The sequence below is a fragment of the Aspergillus affinis genome (assembly GCF_023601865.1).
Source record: "Aspergillus affinis strain CMG 70 chromosome Unknown NODE_49_length_218823_cov_86_643632, whole genome shotgun sequence".
NCBI classification, from domain to species: Eukaryota; Fungi; Ascomycota; class Eurotiomycetes; order Eurotiales; family Aspergillaceae; genus Aspergillus; species Aspergillus affinis.
In genome coordinates this window covers 30,390-55,654 of record NW_026515830.1, presented here as the reverse complement: position 1 = coordinate 55,654, position 25,265 = coordinate 30,390, and the positions used below count along the sequence as shown (strand labels likewise).

The 25,265-nt window shown below is 50.9% G+C and overlaps 7 protein-coding genes across 7 annotated transcripts; 3 read left to right on the top strand and 4 right to left on the bottom strand.

Moving 5' to 3' along the window:
- Nucleotides 1–2,903: 2,903 nt before the first annotated feature.
- KD926_007831 (uncharacterized protein) lies at nt 2,904–3,755 on the top strand (the record flags this gene model as incomplete). The annotated part of the gene is made up of 1 exon (XM_053100721.1): nt 2,904–3,755. The coding sequence occupies one exon, from the start codon at nt 2,904–2,906 to the stop codon at nt 3,753–3,755; it is 852 nt and encodes a 283-aa protein (XP_052955596.1).
- A 1,147-nt stretch (nt 3,756–4,902) lies between these two features.
- Nucleotides 4,903–6,393, bottom strand: KD926_007830 (AP-2 complex subunit mu; the record flags this gene model as incomplete). The annotated part of the gene is made up of 3 exons (XM_053100719.1): nt 4,903–4,909; nt 4,989–5,967; nt 6,057–6,393. 3 exons carry the CDS (start codon nt 6,391–6,393, stop codon nt 4,903–4,905), a joined length of 1,323 nt encoding a protein of 440 aa, XP_052955595.1.
- A 703-nt stretch (nt 6,394–7,096) lies between these two features.
- KD926_007829 (ERF4 family protein) lies at nt 7,097–8,577 on the bottom strand (the record flags this gene model as incomplete). The annotated part of the gene is made up of 2 exons (XM_053100718.1): nt 7,097–8,488; nt 8,557–8,577. The coding sequence occupies 2 exons, from the start codon at nt 8,575–8,577 to the stop codon at nt 7,097–7,099; spliced, it is 1,413 nt and encodes a 470-aa protein (XP_052955594.1).
- A 1,286-nt stretch (nt 8,578–9,863) lies between these two features.
- KD926_007828 (TMEM198/TM7SF3 family protein) lies at nt 9,864–13,481 on the bottom strand (the record flags this gene model as incomplete). The annotated part of the gene is made up of 5 exons (XM_053100717.1): nt 9,864–12,400; nt 12,459–12,846; nt 12,905–12,953; nt 13,006–13,135; nt 13,187–13,481. The coding sequence occupies 5 exons, from the start codon at nt 13,479–13,481 to the stop codon at nt 9,864–9,866; spliced, it is 3,399 nt and encodes a 1,132-aa protein (XP_052955593.1).
- A 2,122-nt stretch (nt 13,482–15,603) lies between these two features.
- On the top strand, nt 15,604–16,216 carry KD926_007827 (single-stranded DNA-binding protein; the record flags this gene model as incomplete). The annotated part of the gene is made up of 2 exons (XM_053100716.1): nt 15,604–15,896; nt 16,111–16,216. The coding sequence occupies 2 exons, from the start codon at nt 15,604–15,606 to the stop codon at nt 16,214–16,216; spliced, it is 399 nt and encodes a 132-aa protein (XP_052955592.1).
- A 671-nt stretch (nt 16,217–16,887) lies between these two features.
- KD926_007826 (uncharacterized protein) lies at nt 16,888–21,700 on the bottom strand (the record flags this gene model as incomplete). The annotated part of the gene is made up of 5 exons (XM_053100715.1): nt 16,888–18,322; nt 18,377–19,671; nt 20,230–20,515; nt 20,579–21,068; nt 21,130–21,700. 5 exons carry the CDS (start codon nt 21,698–21,700, stop codon nt 16,888–16,890), a joined length of 4,077 nt encoding a protein of 1,358 aa, XP_052955591.1.
- A 1,626-nt stretch (nt 21,701–23,326) lies between these two features.
- KD926_007825 (uncharacterized protein) lies at nt 23,327–24,878 on the top strand (the record flags this gene model as incomplete). Its single annotated transcript, XM_053100714.1, has 2 exons — nt 23,327–23,748; nt 23,849–24,878. The coding sequence occupies 2 exons, from the start codon at nt 23,327–23,329 to the stop codon at nt 24,876–24,878; spliced, it is 1,452 nt and encodes a 483-aa protein (XP_052955590.1).
- Between the last annotated feature and the right edge of the window lie 387 nt (nt 24,879–25,265).

The following is a 25,265-nucleotide window of genomic DNA, read 5'->3' as shown; positions in this document are numbered from 1 at the left end:
TAGCCCTGGCGATAAGAGAGAGGAAGGAAATTCAAGGTAGAGAGGGTAGCGTCGGTGCCGATTGGGATTTTTGCTACAGGGGTTAAGACAGTGAATGAGTGACGTTACATCTGGTACCCTTGCGAGGTCACTCGGACCTGAGGATCTCATCTCATGTAATCGAGGGAGAATCCCCTCAGAGAAAGAACAGAACGGGATAAGACATTGCATGTGATGGTTGTGTGGGCTTCTGTCTTCGGGTGTATGTCAATTCGCTTGTTCGATTCCAGCGTAGAATATTGTAACCGTGTAAGCCAGGGGGACAATATGAAGGCCAAACGAGTCGCAGGGCCTTCCGTTTGTAACCGATGGTGTAATGGTAAGCAAGGTTGGATTATAGATAAGTACTTTTGATCACGGTACTGTGGGCATTGAGAAGTGAAGATGAGCCCTTGGTCGTTAGTAATGACTATTGAGCAACTATATTTCGGCGAGCAAGAGATCGAGGCAAACGAATGGACAAGCCGCGTTCCCATGCACTCCACAGGTCTCAGTCAGTATCCAATCATTGTATAGAGGAGTAGAATTTCAGAAGTAAGAATCATCAATTTTCCCCATACAGAAGAAAGGTACAGAACTAGAGACTCAAGGAGGCAACACAAAAGCCAATCGGATCTCTCTATGGGAGGACAGGACAAGCGACCAAGGAGAAACCACAGGGTAGCATCCACGGATGAAAGGGATCCTGGACTGCTTCGCAGCTCGTACTCGAAGAACAAGGACATGCATGTGTCAGCGTGATGCGCATACCCGTACAATGGGGCGACTCCACTGTTCGGGGATTTTGTGCACTCTGGTTGCACCTGTTCCTGGTACCCCTTGCATGACCCGGGATACCGCCCTGGGGCTGGTGGCTGGAGTTTGCGTACACCAGTGGCCTGTTGAATTTACTGGACCACGACGGGCCTCCAGCCTTCTGTTTAAGAGCTCCTAGTTCTAGGGAGCCTCTGCCCTGGCGAAGGAAGCTGTCGTGGCCGAGGGTACCAGGGATAGCTCTAGCCCTTCCCTGGTTGTGCAGGCGTATTTTCGAATTGCATGATCGGGGATTTATTTTCGAGTTCACGTCAATGCAACGGCGCGAGTCTGCATCCCAATACCCTGGCATGTTCGTAGAATTTGTTGCAGTAATCTCCGAGATAATGCAAGCCTCACAATGGTGGATCACAGTTCTTCCGAGGAGCAGTTTGTCTGCAGAAGAACTATGCAAGAAGAACCACAGTCACAATTGTGGCTGGTCTTGAAAGCAACCAGACAGGGCGGGTCTACCCAGGGGTCCACAAGTCAAGCAAAGCATTCCGTCGTGTCTTACCATCGGAAAGAATGGAAGCGTGGTCGGAACCCTCCTCCAGCAGCAAGGGTGACCCCCGGCGGGTCGTTGATAAGATGAAACGGGTCAAGAACCGCATCCAGCCTCTTGGATAAATGAAATATGATTCATGAATGACTTCATCAGATGATCAACGTGTTTGCATCACCTGATGATTGGTTGACGCGCGACGTGTTCTGTACGCGCTGCCCAACGCGTTCGCGACGCGTTTCGCGTTCCTTCCCAATATAGCCAGATTGGGAAGTGGCGGGGTTGAGTCACGGCGCACGAGAAGAAGAACGAAGCACAATGATGCGAATGAGAGAATCTTTATAGATCCAGCTGAATAGAGAGCCAAGGGTCCCTAGGAAGAAGGCTACTACTGCGATGGGAGGGAATCCAGGTTGGCACTACTGACCTCCTTCAGCAGTTGTATCCCAGGCCAGGAGAGTTCAACGGCTATATCAAATAAGCTAGTATACGATAGGCATAAGACTTGAAGCACCTTCGCAAGAACAGAACCAACTCAACTGCTGTCCGCCTGACGCTTGCAGAGCAGAACAATTAACGCGCATTGCAGCAATGCGTCTGGAGTCGCGCGTCCCACTACGGCACGGGCCAGCCATTATCGCGACAGGAAATTGCACTCCGTCTTGACAGGAAAAGTGGGATGTCGCAGGTCGATCTCCCTAGTTTCTACCAAGTCTCGCAGTTCGGGAGGGATGCAGCTCGTAAAATAAAATCCCCTTGTATCGGCAGTTTTTGTAGAGTGAAGCCTTGCATGGTGCATCCCTCTCCGGTGGCTCTTCCTGCCCTTGTCTCACTACTAGAGCCCACCCGAGATGGTGAGATGTAGTAAGCCCTTCAGGGCCGTTCGTTGCAGGCCTTCATAATAGAGCCAGTCCCCTAGATCAAGGAGAGCGTAGAGGAAAGGAGACCTAGAAGGAATGAGGGCAGCAGGCAGCCAACTCATCCCAGTCATTCTTTGTTGTTGTTATTGCTGCTATTGCTGTTGCTATAGGTGAAACACTGGTCTTGAGCAAGACAGAGACTCGGTGATTCGTTCATTCGTTCATTGATTGCAGAGTCTGCAAGAAGGTGTGTGGTTCTTCGATAGAAAGAAGGTCCCCACGGGACGGACACGACTGTTTGCGGCAACGCAAGCCAAGCCCGCCTCAGGCCAACCAGCCAAACCCTCCTTTTCCGGTTTAAACCCGCCCGTTCGCTCATTTTCCTCCAACACTCAACTCGCTCGCTCGTTCTCGTCCATCATCGTTTTCCATCCCACCATCCAACTTTCCCCGTCGCATCGGTCGGTTTCAAGATAATTAAAAGCGCTGGTATTCTCTCTCTTGCCTGGCTCTTTTTTGACCTCCTATCTGCCTCACTCCTCGTCAAAACCGCCTCCGGCGCAAATTGCAGCGCTGCCTGCGCGCATCGTGGCGCACACGGTCTTCCATCAGCAATTACTCACCCACATCCTCCATCGATCTATCGCCATCGCCTCTCATTTCCATCCATATTCTTTCATTCGCGGACAATCTCTCGCTTCGCAACCATGTTGCTCCCATCTGCTCTGCCTTGCGACACACGTCGCCCCTCCACTCGGTCGCGCTTGACTCCCAGTCGTTTATTCACAACCCCTCCTCCGTCAGACGACGATTTTCCATCCAACAACGGCCTCGTGGGCACCTGTCGCGCTCTTCAATCACTTCTAAATGGCTCTCCGGCCCCATCTCCACGACGATCCAAAACACCACGCCTTCAAAGTCCTCTCCAAATCCAACCCAAACCTTCCGCCCGGTCGCGGAAACAAAAACAGAACGCACCCTCCTCCGTCGCAACCCCTAAACCCGAGCGGCCTCGCGGCGCCAACAAGCGACGCCGCGACTCCTACGAAGCCGACATTGAAGCAGAAGGCGCTAGTTTCGCCGATGCGCAAACCCCTCCACGCAACACTAGATACTCTACCCCCAAACGCCGTCGATACGTCCCCTATGACCTGCCGCTAGGTCTGTCGCAGTCCGATTTCTATTCTCTTCGTTCTCCACCTATCACACAGTCGCCTCCCTCCCCTGCACAACGGCGCAAACAAGAATCTGTATCGAAACAAGAAAACTGCGCGTCGTCTTTTGATCCTGACGCGGCACTCCCGTCAGTCGAGGAGACGGAAGAGCCTACCGCGCGGGACACCGAGTCCTGGACATCAGACGATGACCAGCGACTTGTCGAGCTGGTCCTGGAAAAGTTCCAGCTTTCGAAACGAGATTGGGATGACTGCGCGCGTCGCATGGGCAAAGATAACGCTAGTGTCGGACGGCGATGGCAGGCCCTCCTCGGCGACGGCGACGTGGGGTTGCGACGAGGGCGACGAATGGTGCGAGGGCGCCTGGATGAGAACTGGATGTGAATCGCATCCTTCTCAATTCGTCCACTTCCTTTCCTCATCTCCTTGTCCTTCTCCTTCTACCTGAACACTATACTTATTCTTGATGGTTAATATGTTGTGATGTATTCTATGGGTTTTCACGGTTTGCTTTTTTTTTTTTTTTTTCGGCCCCCACATCTCTCTAATCTCGGATCACCACACTGTTTCATATGAGTGGTATGAAGTACTGTATTATTAGTGCCTCCTTTTCATTTTTTCTTTTGTCTTCTGGGATCAGATTGCGTTGCTCTGGACATGTTTCTTGTATCTCTTGTGTTTGTAACTCTGTGTGTTTACGCCGCGGCTTTGGTCTGGTACTCCCGGTTCTTCTTGTCTTGTCTTACTATATCTGTTGTCTCTAGCTTGATTGCTTTTTTTTGTTTGTTTTTCCAGCCAGTATATTTCACCTACACTATCTATTATCTACCTCTGTATACTATCTACGAACCATCTGTTTTTCTATCCATCCATCTGGCTACATCTCTCTTCTTGAAGTACTTCTTCCAACGAACTAGTCGCATACACATGCTTGATTCATTGTAATTTTTTTTCCCCCTCTATCGATTGAACCACTTACATCATTCAGTCTCCACTGCTTATTCTCTGTACCTGTCACGGATAGCGAACCTTGGTTCTTTCCTATCTTTAACATTAAATCACCCCCTCGGTTCTATGAGGTACCTAGTCATTTGTTCTTTGTCTCGTAGTTGACTTCGCGGTCGACCCGGTTGAGGATATCGTGGTTATGATGTGGGTTTCTGACGACAATAGGGAGCATAAAGTTGGACCCTGTGGATCCGAGTATTTCATCTGGTAAGGTATCTAGCCTAAGCCTTTGGACAATGTTGTTTATAACATTTCTAAACGCTTAGGTTGGAAAGAGGTGTGTGTATGGGTAGCTTCTAGGCTACTTGTGTCGTTTTACTATGTTTGGATGGCATTATAAGATTGTTTTGTATGTAGAAGGTGGTAGAAAGGATTCGAAGTATAGTGAAAATAAAAAGCCGTTGTGAGATGCAGAACGCCAAACACCGAGCTCATGGCAAATGTTAAATGGTAATGGTAAGGTAAGATAGATATCAGGAATTCAAATAGAGCCGGGCTACCCTGCCTGCAGTAGACCAGCCGGCTAGAATCTGTAAAGGAGGGGATTTGTTAGCATATCTATCAAATGCACCGGGGCATTGACGTGGAGGAAGGCAGTAGTAGACTTACCGAATTTCATAACTTCCCGCGCGAGTCATGTATCGCACCCACTTGACGCTGCTATAGTTGTTCTTCTCGAACACCTTGAGGTACCGCACCAGCAACCCGCTACTCGTGAACATGAGCAGGCTGAACGACAGGCTGAGCGGCGGCCGGCTCCACGCCTTCTGATGTGTCATGCTGGTCAGCGTCGCCTCCGCCGTGAGCACGTACTCGCTGCCTCCGGAGAACCGCGCGATCTTCCAGACGATGTTGTTATGCTCGGGCTCGTATTTGGCGCGGCCCTGGCTGGTGCGCTCCGTGGTCTTGGCGGTGTTGAGCGGCGTGGGGATACGGATGACCACGTTGGTCGCGAAGAGCTTGGGACTGTAGTTTGCCTTGATCGCCACGCTGTATTCCACCTTCGTCGTACCGACCTCGCGCACGATCGGGTGCACTTTGAACGGGAGGTTGACGTTCTCCGTGGCGCGGTATCGCATGAGCTCGAACTCGCCGTCCGGCGGCACGAAGGAGATGATCCGATCCGCGTCGAAGCGACCCAACTTCACACACTGGTGGAACTGACAGTCCTCCAAAGTCACTGATCCCGCCGCGGCGCGCGTCGCCTTCATAGCGCCGTCGCGGTTGCCCGCAGGCGACGTACTGGCCCCGTCGCCGTCGAGGAGAAGGCGGTCGTTGAGGCCGAACTTGCACTCTGGGGTGCCGGAGAGGTATGCCCGCATCACAATCTGGCCGTTAACATCGGCGCGTAGCACGGTACCGGTGGCCGACATGAGGAGGTTGACGTCTTCAATCACGTCCACGAAAGCTTCGTTCTTGCGGTATTTAATGTCGGAGCGACGCCACGAGAGCGCGCCCGTAGCCTGCATGGTGATCCGGCTGGAGTCGGTCGGCGAGTTGGCAATGGCGGATTTGACTCCCTCGGTCGTAATGTACATCTTCAGAGTGTCCGTCTCCGTGTTCTGGGGGTATCCGAAATCAAGAATTTCTAGGATGGTCAGTCTGCGGCTGTCGCCCTGCAAGGTTCTGGCAGACTGCCAAAGAAAAGCCCATAACGATCTGGACGCCATAACTTACCATCCAGCAACTCATACACTAGCACAAAATTGTTCTTAACCGCTTCCTCGTCAAATTTCCCAAAGTAACTCTTTCCCAGCATGATCAGCCGATACAAAAATTCGAACACCAGCGCCGCGTTGGCATTGCTCTTGGTCACCGCCACCAGATAAATATTCTCGTGCTTCACATGGCTGAACGTCGTCGATCCCAGCGTCAAAATGGGCGAGCGGACTTGGGGGTTGGAGATGACCTGAATGCGGAAGATATCGGCGAGGCGCGGACGGCAGTCATTGCGGAAGGCGCGGAAGATGAGATTCTCGCCTTTTTGGTTGAAAATGAGAATACCAGAGAGCATGGCGAGGAGAAGGCGGGGGAGGGGAGAGGGGTGTGAGGGGAGATGAAAGGACAAGGAGTGAAGAGGAAAGGGGAAAGGAGACGGTGGAAGGTCCGTCGGAGGTTCAGCGCGGAGCTGCTGCTTCGGGGCGGGTGGGGAAGGCGCACCATCGCACGGTGCTTGTCCTCAGTACGGAGTACTCTACGATCATTATCATCACGGTAAAAACAATGCAAGACTCGTGTCTTGACGACTATAAGTAATATTAGTCTAATTCTGTCTCTCAGCCATCTCCGGCCTCCGTCTAAATCACATCCCGTATTCAAATTTATCCACAACACATCCGCCCCAGACTGAATTTTATAGACAACAGACAACAGTCGGGCACGGCAGACAAGCTAGATATCAACAAAAAAGAGAAAAAAAGAGAGAGAACAATGGGTAGCGCAAATCACTCCCAAGGTCAAAACGAATGGTATCAACAGTCTGAAAACACGGACATGGATATCGTAAAGTCAAAGCGAGAAGAAGAAATAGGGGGAATCCAAAGTTCGCTAGAATCCATGCAGCTGCCACTTTGGGTGGGGAAGAAGGAATTAAAAAAGAGTAAAGGGACAAAGATAATACAATCCAATAGGAACAAAAGAAGAAGAAGAGAAGAAGAGAAGAAAAGAAGAAAAGGAGAAGAAAGGAAGAAAAAAAGCGTGAAGGACCAAAGGCAGGCTCAAACACCGCTGCTCGGCCTGGTGCCCGGGATGGATGTTCCACCCGGAATGGATGTCCCACCTTCGCTATGAATGATACCGACCTTGGGATCAGGAATCTGGATATCCAGGGACATGTAGGCCGTCCGTCGAAGACTCCATATGTGCACCCCGTCCTTGGCACCAACTTCTCGATTCCAATTCTCGATCCAATCTTCCACGCGTCGGAGGTGACCCTTGATAGCCGGTGCGCCAATGTCTTCCCACAGCCAGCCTGTGAGCAGGCCCAACGCGCCATCCAGCCAGTTTCGGAAACTGAACGGATCGAACGCTTTGATGAGTTCATCGTTCACCGTCGCAATCACCTTGCGAAACTCTTGCTCCGGCAGCAACGGATCCAGAATTTCGGGGTAAAGGTTCGAGAAGGTCGGTGCCAGGTCCCCCTTAACCATCCAATCGCGTCGGATGCGAATGAGTCGCGTCGTCATGAATTCATTGGAGCCGATCGGGACGTGAGAGTTGATGTGAGGGTAACACGGATGGGCTGGACCCCAAGCTAGTTCTTCTGCCACTTCGGGTTCGCCGCTCACCGGAGGAAGATTGTTGGAAGGAATCGAGGCGATTTGCAATTGGGACCGTAGTGAGGTCTGCGATTGCACATGTCGAGGTCGTTCGTCATCGTAGGGTCCCCGTGGACCGGCGGTATCGAGTCCAAGATGGGCCCGGTCGGGCGGACGAAGACTGCTTGCCTCCCGGCTCTCATTCCTAGCCGTCGGGTCGGACATCTCCTGAGAAAGCCAGCGGTCGTCAAACGCGCCACTGCGCCTCTGCCCTCGAGGCACTGCGATACTAGAGCGGCCACTCTCGATTTCCCCCTGACTATGTTCGACCACCAGGCTATTTGGGGAGGGGGTCAGTCGACTGCGACGTTGCTCGTGAATGGAGAGAAGCGGGTAGGCGTCTCGATGCGCTTCGAGCGGTAGGTTTTCGTCCGAGATCTGGAGCGGGTGAGGGAGGGTGATAGGGGTGGCTCGCGGGACGTGGTTGACAGGGTTGGCCAGTCGTACAGAAGGCGGGCGTAGAATCGCGGGGGGGATCCAAGACGAGTTCCTTGACTGTGACAGGGATCGCGAGGAACTCTGCGCCGCGGAGGAGCGATCGGCCAAGGAAAATGCAGGCCGGTGGGCCTCGAATGAACGCCGCGGAATGCGGTAGCCACGCGAGGAGAAGCGAGAACAAGTGGTGGAAAATCCTTCAGCCTCGGACGATGGTAGCGGGTGAGTATGGGAGGCCGTGAAGGACGTCGTTTCCGAGGGGGAAGCCGACGGGGCAAGAATAGGGAGACGGGGCGGACGAGGGGACGCCGTGATGGAAGAAAGCGAAGGCAAAAGGGAAGAAGAGGGAGAAGCTGCCTGAAGGCGGAGGCAGCGGGCAGAACGAGAGTGGTTGGTCGGCGGGCAGAAAGGGGCACTGGGGTCACGGGACGGCCTGAGCGCAACATTCGAGTTTTTTTATTTTATTTGATTTTTTAGTCTTTTAGTTCTTTTTCTCGCTTTGGCTTGTCCGGAGAATGAGATCTTCGCCGATTGATTGATTATCTGATGCGAATAGGGAGTCAGCATAGGTACATATTATATTTCCACTCGGAGGATGGATGAACGCATACCGGTGGATCACTCAAGATGTATGTCCGGAGTACATACAGGTCATGCCCTAGATAGAGATTCGTATAGATCGATCTCACAGCTTCAGCTTCAGCTTCAAAAATCACTCGGTCCGGGGGTCGCAGTTCAAGCGAAGGAATCCAACAAAGGTGGGAGAAAAACCAAAAAAAGGAACGGAGCTGGGACGGATCGTGAGTAATTAAATAAAGAAGTACTAACGCCTGGAACGAAAGGGAATCCCTAGAATTCATAATGGTAATAATAAGGCCATAATAAATCCACTATTAATCCCCATCCCGGTCCCATCCCACCCGACGGCGAAACCATCGATCAGTCGCCCAAGTCAAGTAAGGCTCCAACTTTGCGGCTTCAGCAGGCAAATTACATCATACCACCCTGCCATGGCAGATGAATACAGTTTATTAAACGAGACAGATAGAACCCAATAAGTCGTCGAAAGAGAGGCCATTCCGAACGGGATGTGTAACGTTCGTGCAGCTCCGAAGCGCAAAACAGTCAGATCGCAGGCAAGATGGCCAAGATCGCAACCCCGGTCAAAGGAAAAATAAGCCATGGAGTGCGTCATGTCGGGGATCCTCCAACTGGCCAGTCCAGAACTGCGTGGCGGATTGTTCGGCCCCCCTGGCGTTGCTACTAAATTTACCTCTAGTCTTGAAGGGATCGACCCTAACGCCAATAGCTTCGGGGAAATCCAAATCGCCCGCCCATGGGTCAAAGGAGACACTATCGATCCCATTTCTTGGGTGTAGAACCGAAACAAAGGAATTCAGGTATCGAGAATGGGAGCCACAAAGAAGGGAAATAAATTAATTCTCCACCCCAGTCCAAGTCGGAAAAGCCAATATCTTCATATAATCTCTTACCCATTAGATACAGACATTACTCAGTACACCGTAGTTTTGTCGCAACCCTTTCATCGCAACCCTTTCATCGCCAGGCTCAAATCGTAATTTAAAAATCAATATTTAACTCCGAAACACAAGGGACATACGATCAATAAAGGGACCGGGGGGGCGTATCGCTTAAATCGGCCGTTACCTCATAGGGCGATCCTGGAGGCAGACCGATGGAGTATCATCACAAAGAAAGGGAGTACGGCTGGTCATTTCCCGTTCATATTTCGATTGGCCATGGCTTGCATACGCCGCATAGCGTTTCGATGCAGGTCGCTCATGTCCCCTCGCTGTTTGCTCTCCGCGACCGGGGTGCCGAATTTGACGGACAATGCACTTCGATCGGCCTGGACGAAGGGATTCCGGTCTCCTGCCCCCGTGCTGGCGACGGGATTGTTCATCTTTGCCAGCGGATTGCGTTTGTCCCACAAGTCCTCGCGCACATACTCCCGCCACGCAGCCATGGTGGCCTGTGTATTCGTAGGAGAAGGCCCAGGGGAAGGGCCAGGGGCAGGGGAAGGGGTTGGTACTGGAGCTGGTCCGGCTGCATTGCCGTTCCATCGCCCTGGCGGTGTCTGCGTCATTGGAATGATCTGCTGATGGAGCATGGTTCGGCGTTGAGACAGCGGAAGATTGTCTCCTTCCTCGATGATGGGGCAAGTAGAATGCCGTGGCGAAGTCTCGATAGGTGACATCCCAGGACTACTGCGCGCGGACCAAGGGTCCGAACCAAGCGAAAAAGATGATAACCTGCTCCGCATCAAGCCCTCCCGCACGTCCAAGAGGGCCGGTGGACCCCTCCATTGTGGTTTGGGTGGTTCCGTCTCCTCTCGGGGTTGATCGACGGCGGTATTAATCGGAGGCAGAGCGCTCGCGTGCGTCTGAAAGCTATTCGTTGGCCCTTGGGGGGCTTGGGGTTGAGCTGCTGCAGGCGGATACTGGGGTAGGTTACTTGCTGGCATAGAGGAGAATCCTGAAAGCCTCTTGGTGGATCTGGATGATCTCCGTTTGGCTTTGGAGTCTCGACGCGATTGTGATCCGTGAGACAACAGATGCCCCTCGTTTGCATTGCTCGGCTCGCGCCCTAGGGTGTGCTCAAGGGCAGGCGGCGGTTGTGCGTTCAGAGGCGTTTGCAGCAGTTCTTCAACATTCACAGGCGCCGCAGCTTCTTGGGCCTCCCATGGATCCTCGTGCCGTTCGTCTTCAACATACTCGATAGGTTCCGGTTCAGGGATTTCCGCATCCGCCAAGTGCTTTGCCCATTCGTCGGTGCGGTAGCTCTGGACCATCCTCGATGCTCGATGAGGTAAGTGCTTCACAGCCTTTGCCTGTAATTTGACCGGCTCCTCCTTCTTGGGTTTGCTGTTGGTCTTGGGTTGTGGTTCCAAGAACTTCTGCTTGCCGGTGCTTGATTTGGATTTCAGGGAGGAGCTGACGGTTTCCGAAGAGCGGCTGCGTTGTTGGGCTTCGATGGATTTTGGGCCTTTATAATCTGGGGCAGGTTTCGTATTCGCTGAGACATTCGCCTGCGATGTGTCCTTCATTGAGACGGTGCTCACGATTGTATTTGCTGTTGATCCAGACTGTTCAGGGCCTTCTTTAAGGGGCTCTTCTTGACCTGGAACGGGTTCGTCCTTCACCTGCGATAAGGAAGGCAATGCCGGAAATTCCTTTCTGTCTTCCTTCTGCAGCGCGCTTCCGTGCCCCATTTCTTTTGCTGCACCAACATCTTGCATCGGAGAAAGCTTTTGGTCCTCCACTTCTCGTGAGTAGACACTCCGGTCGTCCATTTTATCTCCGGCATTATCTTTAGAAGAGGACGTCTCGTAAGAACTGGACAAACCTTTAGCAGTAGTGCTTTCTCTTGCATCTGAAGCTTTCTCTGCTAAAACACCACCACGTGCCATCATCGTTAGGCTACCAGAAGCAGTATCGTCCCTTGCGTCCGTTTTTCCATGAGTGGACGAGGACTCGCCCTTTGCAGAAAAGAGGGTTTCCTGAGGATCAGACCTCACACTACTCTTTACGGACGACTTGTCCCAGGACCATCCAGAATCCCGATCTGAGCCCGCGTCGGAGCCGACGATGGCCGTCATATCAGAGCTCTCCTCGTCACGCATCTGTGCTGCAACTGTGCCATCAAACCTTTTGACACGAGCGGCGTTTTTGTCCTCAAGCGTTTGACTTGAATCATCTCCATCCAAACTTTTGGCCATGTCTTCTTCTTGTCGCGTTTGGCTGCCTCCGGTCGCTCCGCTTGTATCAGACGTAATGGAAGAGGCATACGCAGATTCGCCATTATCTGCCCGCTCTTGGCAATCAGGGCACCGGTAAGATTCCTCGGAGGAACTCGAAAGGGTCTCCATCGCGTCGGCCTTCTCCATCTCAATATCCGCGAGGCATTTAGCATCACCAGGGAGCTCTGGCAGGTTCGGTCCAGGATTGGGATTGGGATTGGGATTGGGATTGGGATTATTGCCGTATTTGGCTTCCCACTCTAACCGCTCCTTCATGTTGTCCTCCGCCAGTCGCTTTGAATTTTCGGCTTCGGCCTCCTCCTTCTTACGCTTCTCCTCGGCGCGCATCTCTTCATCCTTGTGTCTTCTCTCCCGAATTACGCGCCATAGTCTAAGTTGGGAAACAACACCAAGGATAGCAATGATGACCGTCGCCGCAAGCTCGACACGAATATTTCGTGTCACTGGATAGGTATCGGTGCCAAGAGGAAATATATCATCGTTGAGAGCTAAACGATGTGTCAGAACATGCCAGAATATGCAAGGGTGCTGCGTCAGAAGTCTTACCCCAGATGTAGAGCCAGAACTCTTTCAAACCGGCCCGACTGTAGCAGTCAATTCCTAAGGCAACCGCCGTGCCTCCAGAAATTCCAGTTGCTGCCATCAGTCCATACGGGCGTGTGTATTGACTGAAGGATAAAGCATAAAATGCCACCGAAAATGCACCTATGAATCCACTTTTTGCATCCGTTTCCGTCAAGAGGCCGCCTGGCTTCAGACAGAGGAGCCACATGCTACAGCAAAATCCCCCCAAGAGGCACCCAAGGCCTTCGCTCAGCTCTTTGAAAACAATTGAGAGGGCTCCGAAGGTGATTCCGGTAAAAAATACCGCGACAAGATAGGCTCCTTGTATTGCGACACGAACGGGGGGGTTCATCACATAGACAATGAGGACCTGGGAGTGATAGAGAGTCAGAGTTGCTAAGATGTTTGTAATGTATCTAGTTACTCACAGTGACCCCTAAACTGGTCAAAAATGCAGTTGACAAGAAGACTTGGACCCTAAAGAGTTGATGAGTATCGTTTCAAATTCCTAGTGAAAATTTGGAATTACCGCAAGTTCCGGATTCCTATAAATGCAAGAAAAGCACCGCTAGCTATGAGAATGAAGCCACTCACTCCCAATGCGGGTGTAATCAAAGGCTCAAGAGGCAGTTCTCCGGGAGCGGGCTTATCCGTCTCATCTATACCGCGTCAGTTAGAGAGTATGTGTAGCACACTGAATTTGAACTCACTTTTTGACGGTGCCGACGTATTGAGCGATGCGACAGTAGTAGATGCGACAGTCGTTGCATTTGATGTTGAAGTCGAATTGGCCGTCGCCGTAGCATGATGTGTCGCGCTTGCCGTTGTGCTGTCAGAAGTTGAGGTCGTGTCTGCTAATGTCGACGAGCTCGGGTCTGTCGCCCGGGCTTGTATGATAGCCAGACCTCCATGTGTATTGCGCTCACCGAAAGGCACCCAGGCCCCAAACGCGAATAAACCCGACACAAGATAAACCAGCAGGCTAAGCGTAAAGAAGGCCCGCATTATGACAGGAAGATGAGCGATTGAATACCGGGACGCTTATCAGGGGCAGTTTCCAAAGCCAGGAGTGACCCGACTGGGTATCGTTATAGTTGCCGTGAGGTTGCGCGAAAATCTCCTGGTGGTTATTTTTCACATTATTTGCCATTCAGACACAGGGCGACCGAATTTTAAGCAGCAAAATCCGCTGTCAACCCGGACTCCAGACACGCAAGAAAGCGCAAGAAACGTGGCTGGACGTAGCAGAGAACCGAATAATCATGCAGAGCCCTCGTCTCCACTATGTATATGTCCACTAGAATAATATTACCCTCCAAGATGTCTGCACGGGAAATAGGGAAGGGCGTCGCAGTCTTTAGATTCTGCCTGCCGCTAACTTGGCCTGGATAGGGAGTCCTCCGTAACGTCAGGGAATCCATGAGTTATGACGATAAATAGACTAGATGCATGGAAGGCGCAAGCCGGTCCACTCGATGTAGGAAAAAGCAAATAGGTGCCGTGTCATGCATCGGTATGAGAGTATTTGGGAAAAGATCTGCGGTTTAAGTTCACGGCACTCGTTAACGAATAACTGTCTTCGTATATGGCTGCTAACACGACCCTTGGCTATACTCAAGGGGCAGAGCAGATTGATCAGATCAGACCACCAATCACGCCCCAGAAACCGAGGGGCAAGCCTGTAAGGAACAGGTCATAGACAAGCAGGGGCACAGTCATTATAAGCCAGTGAGATCGGGGTCAGTGACGGCGTGCCGTGAGTATAGCCAGATTTTCACGCATGAGGCACCGATTTACGTCCTAACGGATTAGCGCCTTTGGGTATACTGACGTGGTTTGATCCATGCAGGGCCAGAATCGTGAGCACCGCGTTAGCTATGAGAATTCAAAAACATGATCACTGTAGACCTCGTCAGCCAGGTCCTTGGCTCAAGTCTCGCTTAAACAGCTAATTCGCTAGCAAACCGTCGAGTCCAATCAACCCCAGTCAGAACCCCGGCATTGCTGATCAAACTAGCAAAACTAGACTAGTCTCATTAGTCGGGCCGTTCGTGTGATCGGCTGCAGGAGGCGACAGGTCCGATTTGGTTTCTTTTATTTTTCGCAAAGTTGTCAGCCTATCACGCTCTAGATCGAGGAAACAATGGGTTTTGAATCGCTATGTTTCGGTTTCCTAATGGACCATGGGTGTGTGGCTAATTTCCGAGCCGGCCGCCGACTTTTCCAGGGACGAGTCTTTGACAAATCGTACTATATTTGGGGTCGTGGGATGATTATCTAGCCAAGAAGGGTAACGGCGTACAGAACACAGAGTTGCATCCCGACCTGCGCAGCAACTCGAACATGAGTTCCCATGGGATCGGTGCTACCGACCAGCTGCATCCGTTGATTTGAGTTAGTCCATGGCAATGAAGGTTTGAAGCATACTAGTCGCAATGGTTCAAGCACGACGAATCAATAATGGGATGCACAACAGATGCGGTGAGAAAAAATTTGGAGTCAAGATATGATTCAGGAACTATTCCTCGTAAGGAATTTGAGTTTGAATTCGTGCCTTGCCGCTGATCCTGTTCCCTGGGCGAAATCGGACTTGACGTCTCACAAGTCACAACGCACGGGGAGCCACTATTTCAGGAAACAGGAATCGGGTCGGTAGTGATTTCATGCGGACCATTAAAAGGAGACTATATTGGAACTCGCATGCGTGTATCTGGCGGGATATGGTATATTGCATCGTGGAAGTCCCATCTTGTGGCAAAGCGAGGCGAGTGGAATTGGTAGTACAGAGTATAGATTGGGTCTTGATAGCATCATATTATGTTATATATCATGTAGTAGAGGACAAGGATCCATCAAGGAGCCTGTATTGAGGACAGCAACCAAGTAAGGATCATCGAAAGAAGGGCCCCTTCGATATCCAAGATTTGGTTGGTAATGTTGACAGGTAGAGGAAGGACAGACGACTTCTCGCGCGCCCTTCAATCCGCATCAACATCACGTGAGGCTCGCGCGTTGCCGCGGCTCACGTAATCGATGGTCCAAGCTGCCTTGTTTCTTTTCGACTCGTCGACCCCGGATTCCACGTCTTAGCTCTCGTTGAACACATCCTTTCTCCCATCTCATAACAATGTCCGCCTTCACCTCGTCCCTGCGTCCTCTCGTGCGCGCCTCGCACGGCGCTGCTCTTTCCGCGCGCTCTTTCAGCAGCTCTGCGTCGCGCTCCGTTGCCCGTATGATCCTCACCGGCCGTCTTGGGAGCGAACCCGAGCTGCAAGCCACATCGACCGGTCAGGATGTCATCAAATATGCGGTGTCCTCCTCCTACGGCCCCCGGGACAATCGCCAGACGAGCTGGTTCCGCGTTGCCAGCTTCGCGCCCGAAGGGCCGCAGCGGGACTACCTCCTAGGCTTGCCGAAAGGGTAAGTTTCTCAGTTCTATGTGATCGCGCAGATTCCTTCCCGTATTTGCATAAAATTTGCATATTTGCATGGGTAGGGACCTTTAAGAGGTCCCGGGGTGTTGGAGAAAACCCAGGGCTTCCAGGGAGAAGATCACTGCACACCGCATCAGGCGCGAAATTCACCTACCATCGAACCCAGAAACACACGACGCTAACCACCACCTCATCAATAGAACCCTGGTCTACGTCGAGGGCGACGCAACCATGCGTTCGTACGAAGATGCCGACGGCAAAAAGCAGTCAACCCTAAGTCTCGTTCAACGTAAGCTTCAACTCTGACCCATCGAATGAATGGACAATTAAACCCCCGTCATCTCGGAAAAATCTAACGTGTCCTGCCTTTCGTTTTCAGGAAATATCGAGGTTCTCAAGCGTCCCAACGATTCTCACTAATCGACGGCCTAAACTTTCGCAAATCGATCGAGATGCACAGGGAAATTTTATAATGAGGGAAGGTGATAGAAGACGCTGGTTGTTTGGACTCACCGGCTTGCTCTCTGTCTCTGGTTATCCTTTGGACCTGGAATTTTCCCGGCGAAAGCCACCTGTTGGTTGGCTTCCTGACTGTCCCATTTGCTGTCGGTCATTCCGGTGCTTGCATGTATTGTAGCTTCTGTTGTTCTTGTCGTCATCATTGTATGTATACCCTTTAATGGTCATTTTCTCCTGTCCTGCAAGTTGTGCTCCATTGTGTTTTGAATATTTATAGAACAGATGGGAAAGCATCCGCATGAGCGATCTTGCGCTTCCCCCGATCAGAATTCGCACTTTTGAGGCATGTAGGTAGACAATAGGTAAAATTGCCCGCACTTGTAGTGTATTACGCGGGCTACTACGTACATCTATATATTTAGCTCCAAAATGATTGGGCAACCGCTACTTAGGTAACTTAGGTTCTTGTAACTAGTTAACTACGGTAAGACCAGGAGGGTCACTACAAGGTAGAATGTTCAAAGCCATTCCGCGCCTTGATCCAGCAGAATCTGCACCACTTTCTCATGGCCTTCAGATGATGCAGCCTGGAGTGCATTGCCATAGCCTCCTCCTTGGGCATTGACATCCGCGCCTTGATCCAGTAGAATCTCTACCACTTTCTCATGGCCTCGATATGATGCAGCCTGGAGTGCATTGCCGTAGAGTCCACCTTGAGCATTAACATCCGCGCCTTGATCCAGTAGAAACTGCACCACTTTCTCATGGCCTCCAAGTGATGCAGCATGGAGTGCATTGCCATAGCCTCCTCCTTGAGCATTGACATCCGCGCCTTGATCCAGTAGAATCTGTACCACTTTCTCATGGCCTTGAAATGATGCAGCCTGGAGTGCATTACCATAGAGTCCGCCTTGGGCATTGACATCCGCGCCTTGATCCAGTAGAATCTGCGCCACTTTCTCACGGCCATGATATGATGCAGCCTGGAGTGCATTGCCATAGTATCCTCCTTGAGCATTAACATCCGCGCCTTGATCCAGTAGAATCTGTACCACTTTCTCATGGCCATGATATGATGCAGCTTGAAGTGCATTGCTAAAGCGTCCACCTTTTGTATTTATTATATCATTCTTTTTAGAGTCCTTCCTCCAAGATGCTATCATGATATTCAGCACGGCTTTCAATCCCAAAAGAGCGCAGTAGTACACAGGTAATGGTATACCTTTGACGTTGCGCCCATAGGATATTTCGGTTTGCCACGGCGCATCCATGTCATGCAGCTGTACCCATGTCAGGAACGGCCGGCCTCCATCCTTCAAGAGTCTAAGGATCAAGTGATCAATATCAGAGCTTCCACCTCTAGCCTGCTGGTAATAGCTGTACCAATACATTGCAGCAAAATGGGCAAAACAAAACTCGGTAAGTCTTGCTTTATCTAGTGGATTATTAGAGAGTCCTGGCTCCAACAGATAGACAAGACAAATCTGTGCCATTTCAATATTTGCGCGATCTTTCTGCACTGCAAATTCCTTTGCTTTCTGGTGCAGCACACGGTTGGATTCAAGGTACTCTTGTACGGAGAAGTGTGCGATTCGAGCCACATGCGTCTCTTGTTCTCCACTGCCTTCCATTGCTGCGACCTCGATCAGACCGCGACAAACATCGATGATGTCATCTTGGTCATATGATCGACCTTCACGATCGAGGTGTGGTGGCTCTTCAAGGTCCACAGCATGAGCATCAATCAATTCTTCCAGAGTTAATGGGCGCTTAGCCAGGCAAAGAATCATCAAGATTCGCCGGACATCCTCAGCATATAGTCTGTCGATGCTGCACAGGATTCGCTCATATGTTTCATCCAGATCACGAGGCAAGGAACGTAAACAACCATCCAGCTGATTGCGGTTCTTAGCCCTCTTGAGCGCCATCAATTGACATTCAACATATCGAAACCTGTACATCCATCAGTGGAACTTTTCAATGTCTTATGTTTCCTGTCAGACATACACTCCTTGTGCTTTTTGGCTTAGGCTTTCTTGAATTTCTCCATGGCGTACCTTCCATTTCTGAAACCCCGGGTCGTGGCTTAGTCGGTATGAAACAAAGTTTGTTATGTCCTTATCAGTCTCAGCATTTCGCATCTTGACCTCTGCGGTGGAAGGAGCTTGCAGCGACTGACGAATATCGAGCTCATTACGGCTGGTAACCAAAAGGTGGAAACCCGGCAAATTCCAGTCCCTCATTGTCTTGATTGTTTGCAAAACGTCCCCCCTTTCACGATCACGCGGACATTCATCCAACGCATCCAGCAGAATGTAGCTGTCGTGGAATCTGCAGATAACGTTTTTCAAATAGCTGAGGAGGGCGTTCATGGGCGGAGTGCCTGGCTTGTATGATTCATACAGTTGCTGTAAATCTTTTTCATTGTCTTCAAGTTGCACCGAAAGTTGTAGTAACAAAGCGCGCAGCATGCCGGAATTCCTGATCTTCGACTCATCATTAAAGGAAAAGTAGAAGAACCCAACCCCTACTTCATGGCGATGCTGAGTCTCAGACAAGGTAGACTGGATAGCAGTCGAGCATAGAATCGACTTGCCACACCCCGCAAAGCCATGAACCCAGAGAAAGGAATTCCGTTCCACAAGCCAGTTCTTGAAGGAAGAGCCGTTAACGAACCATAGTCCCGTGCCTATATGATGTTTGTCGCAGGCACTGTGGTGGTTACTGGTCGCATCTGGCGCCGCAAGCCAATCACGAACCTTGGAAGAGACATGATTCGCATCTATGCGTTTCAGGAGTGATGTGATTTCCACAGCTTCCTCTTGAAGTATGCTATTGCTATTGAGATGTAGCACATTCAGCGCAAGAGACAGGTTCTCCCGGATCTCACGGATGTCTTCTTCCAGCTTCTGTAGAGTACTCTTTCGAAAAGGATAAGCCGCCTGACGCCCGGCAACCTGAATCCGACCCTTGAATCCTGTGCTCGATTTTTCTTGAAATTTACGACATTCAGCTTGTAATTCTTCGATGACTTCATTGCAATCCCCAATTGCTTTGCTGATCCTTTTGAACAATTCATCTTCATTCATCTGAGGTTGGCGAACTTTCAGTGCGTTACCAAGGGTGTCAAAGATAACTAAGAGATTTTCAAGATTGCGGGTGATCTGAACCAGATCGGAAGCCTGGTCCTTATACGCGGAATAGAAGTTAATTAGATTCTGAGTGACTTGAATACCAAGAGAAAGCAAACCCGCAACTCCAGACGCAATCGAGAGCGGATCAGCCATGGCGAGAGGGCAGGCCTGAGTAGCAGTAAGTGAATTCAAGCTTCTACACTGTGGAGCATATGACAGTTCTGAGGAAGTAATAGATAGTGTCAAGATTGCGATTAAGCGATGGGCCTGGATGAGGGGCAGAAACAGATGGTCAGCAAGATTGACCCTGTTTGTCGCTACTCGCTACCCCGCTCATTGATGACCTAGCGCAGCTGAACAGGGATATGGCGACCTACATTGACCAGTCAAATACACACTGGTTATGGTAGGGTCACGTACTTTCTAATACGGCTACAAATAAATAGATATTCCCTCTGTTTCTCGAAGCGGCTCAGTGCCTTTTAGAGTTAGGGTAACGGAAACAATCAAAAGAGAAAAATGGTGACATCAGTTTCCGGAAGCCCTGTAGGATACAAATACAGATTCAAGTTGATGGCCGCTAACAGGAGACGTTTCACCGCAGTGCTTGATTAAAAGGAAACAAGATGGACAGCATAACCGCAAAGACCAGGAACAAATACAGGCTCGCTGTGACTTGCCACTTCACACATTCTTCTCACTCTCTTGGCTTATGACCTGTTTTACCAGAATGAAATCTTTTCTGGTAGAAGTATCGTACTCGTTGCTGCTGCGGCTGGTATTTGCTCCGGCCCAAGCATTGGTAGCAACCGTGCTGGAAGGACCGGTCAGGTTGTGAAGCGACACCGTTTCGTCACAGCATGGGGAGCGGCGATAGAGAAATGGAGACAAACGTCTGACCCACGATTCCTTGTGCATGTGTCTGTGCGTCTTGGATGTCGTCGTGCTGTTTTCAAGATCCACATAGCTGTGGTCAGTGGGATTGGCCGAAGCAAGGTTGCTCGCATGTACTCTAAGAATATGTCAGTTCAAGGCTCCTCCCGCGCCATCGAGAGATATGAGAAAGCACACTAACCTTGTGGCAGATGCGCTCTTCTTACGAAATAAAAGTTTGACCCGGCTATTCATAGACCCCCCGCCGGTTGACGAAGTGGTTTCCATCTGAGATGCTTGTCCGCCGACAAGACAACAGTCCAAACCAAGATAGCGGGCGATTGAGGTATACATCTTCGAGGCGTCGTTACCACACCCAAAGAAGATAACGAACATGAATCCCGACGCTATAGGTATCCACCGATCAAAGAAAACCGCCCCACCCGTTGGGACCTTAACAATTTCATGCCACTTGGGTCCGTGAAGGGTACTCCAGGAATACTTATGCCATGGTTGCGACAGCGTCACGTTCCTCCATACCACGAAAGCCTGGGTCGGTATGATGCCTATGAACATTGTAAAGGCCAGCAGGAAAAGCCGAAGGAATCTGGACTTGTTGATGTTGCTATTGGAAGACTGGAGTATGTCTCCAAACTGGCTGCGATACTTGTGGAGGCGATACAGGACTAGCCCTATATTGTAGAGAAAGGTCAGTACCGTGCACGTATTGGGCTGGCATTCGGATCAACATACCACAATAGTAACCAGCGATTATGCAGATGATTGGAGGCCACATGAAAGACATAACGAAGCTCACCCAGCTCTCGTCGAAGCTGTTGACGCACCCTGAAATGGCGAACAGCATGTATCGGTTTGCCTGATAGACGATCTGAGTGATCATGGCAATGATTGGAACAATGACACAGAACAGGATATCCATGAAATGGTTCTGCCAACGTTGCTTCTTGCTGGGAACGAGACTTGCACGACTGGTGTCCAGCACACTGGCCAAGCCACGGAATATGCCCAGCAGATCACCCGGCACGGCAACGTAACTAGCGATCATGACCTTGACTTCGACATCACAAAGGCCCACGCCGCTGAACCAGGAATCAACATCATCATTGGGCCAAATGGTTGCATTGATGATATTGAAGAAATTGAGAACCAAGAACCAGCCAATCAGGCACGTCGCAGGAAAGTTCCGATTCTTCCAGTGCAGAGCCACCGGAACCAGGCTGACAATGATGGACAGGATAGAGAGAATAGGAATGACCACTGCATTAGTCACATTGTGGTAACGAGGTGCCGAATCTGAATCCATACTGAGTAGGCAAAGATTCTTCGACTTTTCAAAGATAGACCGTTTGCTTTAGAGGATCCTTAGGCTTCTCCGTGTGGTCTTTCGGTGGTTTCCAGGTTCGCCTTTTTCGGGAGGGAGGGAAAGTGTTGTTCAAGATTTGAAGAGCAACGAGCCAGCATCGCCGATATAAGAGGGGAAAGGCAAGGAACGGGGAAACGTGATATGAGACGTTATTCAGAAACCGGAGTCCTCTAGATATCTTATTGAGAGTGGGAATGCACCCCCGACCCAAGAAGCATTCCCTTTTGAATAGCAGAGACAGGCTTTTTCACTGTTCCTGTGGAAGTACAGACAAGAACCCACGCATGGTGCCGGTGTCAATTGGTGATACTGAGACGGGTGGCAGCATGGTGGTCTAACCAGGGCACGCCTGGGTGGCCCCGGCAGCGCGAACGTGTCTTTAGGGAATGAACGGGGAGCTACCCCGGGTGGACCGGACTGCATCACGGATCTATTGAGATAGGACATTCTCAATACCGAAGAAGAAGCAGTGAAGACAAGGGATCAGAGACAGCAAGCAGGATTGCGAAACCGGCAGGGTGGAAGGTTGAGTATAAGGCAGGCCCAGCGAGCAGACCATTCCTGATTGGGGTATCAATGGACTCATCGTCAATACCCCCGGGGTGCGCCCGTATTGAAATGCGGTCGGCGATGCTGCTCGTCTTCACTGACCCGGTGCGCCTCTCTCATCGTATGGAGAAACATAGTAATTTCAATTAAGTGGGATGCGAGTTGACTAGCGGGATTGAGGGTTCACCACCTGGTGCTTGGTGGTCAGCCGTGGAGGGCACTAGGGCTAGTCCTGGGATACCTATACTTACTCCGTAGGGAGGTGGTTGGTGTAGGGAGTACAGTACGTCGAGTCTTCGCCGCGGCCTGAACCGTCAGGCCTGCGTTGCACGTGCTTCGTGTCGCGTGACGTCGAGGTACTAAGGACATGTCTGGCCAGAAACATAGATGGAATTCCAAACTATAGCATAGTAAACAGGCATTGTGGAACCATTCCAAGAATGTATTTATGCAAAACAATTCGGAGAAACCTCATAAATGGACCGAGGTAAAGGTACTACGGAGTAGTAGTACATACAATACAGACCTAGGTTAGGGGGGCACAAAGTCGCCCGACGAAGAAAGAAAAAAGAAAGAAGAAAGGAAATCCAATCAAAAGTCAGTGCGACTCAAGCGGAGATGAAGCCGACAAGCCGGGGGCTGGATGGGTGCAGAAACTGAGGCATTGTGGTTGCCCACCTGAGCTGCTCCGTTGCACATGGCGTCATGGTTTATTGGGCGGGAGAAAGACTCCCCTGTTCTCTCTCTCCTTCCTTCTTCCTTCTCTCTTCTCTCTTCTCCCTTTCCAATCTCCCCCTCTCCTTATCCCTTTCGATCACGTCCACACCTGTTCTCTACTTGGTCACCCTCCCCTACCTCCACACCTCTTCAAGGCCCTCCTTGATCGCGTGCCACCCCCCGCCCCAATTGTGATCCGATCGATCTACGATCCGCCTATGGCGAGATTGCTTGGTTACCTAGGTCCTGACTAGCTGACCCTAGTTCCTAGCATGGTCGAGTCTCCTCCCTTAGGTTGCCATGCCCCGACCTGCGACTTCTCCCCTCCAAAGTCCTTCCGTTAGCACCGAAAGTGACCCCCGCGCTAGCTCCCCGATTCCCATGACTCTCCGCCATCGTGGTCCGACCCGCTCGGCCACTTTCGCCGAGGGTTCGTCGAACCTGCGGAATGAACGACGGAACTCGACCTTGTCTGATTCTGTATCCGAGGCCCGAAATTCAATTCGTTCCTCGACCGATGTTTTGTTATTCCCCCGCGCGCCAAAACAGACCGATGTCGATCTTCCCAACGACGAGTCGCATTGGCATTCAGCCCCCTTGGGCCTGGCACTTCTGCCTGCTATCGCCGGAGTCTTTTTCCAGAACGGAAGTGCCGTCGTGACGGATGTCACTTTGCTGGTTCTCGCCGCCATCTTCCTCAATTGGTCGGTTCGATTGCCATGGTACGGTCTCGCCCTCTTCCCGCCGTCCGCACCTGCACGTGATCTTTCTATATTTCCAATGTGGTTGCATTTATTCCTTGCCTTCTGATGATGATCCTAGGGACTGGTATCGTTCTGCGCAAGCTGTCCGACAGCCCGATAGATTTTACGACGCTTCGGAAATCTCCCCGGTATCAGATCTCAACGAACCTTCTACGACACCCAAGTCCCATGAATCTCTTGCAACGCCGGACTCAAAGAAGGCGTCGCGCCCTTCAGATGCAACCGGTGCAGCCTGTAGAGAACTGCAAATTTATGAGCTTGCTGCCCTCGTATCCTGTTTCTTGTTTCCCATTGTCGGAACATGGCTCTTGCACACGATTCGGTCTAAGCTTTCGCGGCCTTCTGAAGGGTTGGTGTCCAACTACAACCTAACCATCTTTCTTTTGGCCGCTGAAATCCGACCATTCTCCCATCTTCTGAAGATGGTGCAAGCAAGAACGCTTCATCTTCAGCGCATCGTCTCTTTGGCGTCGGAGGAGGACAAGCTTGATATAAGTAAGATCATCGACCTCACCAAACGCCTCGAAGACCTGGAAGCCCACGTTTCGGAGACCGCGGCGGAGCGTCTTGCATCCGAGTCCTCGTCTCAATCACAGGACAATACCTCATCCGTCATTTCTCAGGCAACCACGGAAGTACGAAAAGGGTTCCAACCAGAGATTGATGCTCTGACTCGGGCGGTTCGACGATACGAGAAACGCACGGCAAATACAAATTTCCAAACGGAATCACGGCTTCAGGCATTGGAGAACCAGATCAATCAAGCCATCTCTCTCATCACTGCGGTCCATCGTACGGATCGTCAACGTCGTAACGGCCTAATTCCCATGTTATTTGACTGGATATATGCGGCTGCTTTATTCCCGATTCAGATTTTCGTGTCGCTGACATCCTTGCCTTGGCAAGGAGCAAGGTGGTGCTTGCAAACTTGCAAAGGTCTCCTGAACTTGCGGCATCCCGAACGAACTATGAAGGGGAAAACACCGTATGATCGAATATCTCGGTCGCCTAGACAAACGAGACGATATATTCCGCAAGATCCCGCAGGGCCCAAAGGACTTAAATCTATTCGTGAAAATAGTCTTTAATTTGCAGAAAACTTGCTTTCCTTTGTCTTTCTTCTCAATGCTTCTCTTCCCTTTCTTGCTTTTTCTACGGGCCACTATACGAGAGGGGGGGAGTTCTGTGATATCGCCCAAAATTACCACGAATTAGAGAGTCGTCGTAATGTCGATACTTGGGGTTCTTTTCAACCGCAGATAGTGGATGGGAGTCTTCTCTTTTGGTGGGTCTTTCGGCAGATTTAGCATTGTGTGGTGGCCTTGCTGGGTTCCTGCAAGGAAGTCTGAATATCGAGGGCTGAACTATAGGGCTCTCGAAGGTGTTTTATGTATAGGGTGATGACAAGAAAAGAAACGAGCATTTTAGCACAGTTTTCGTGTTGCGAACAGAGGGCGGACGGAACAATGATAGTA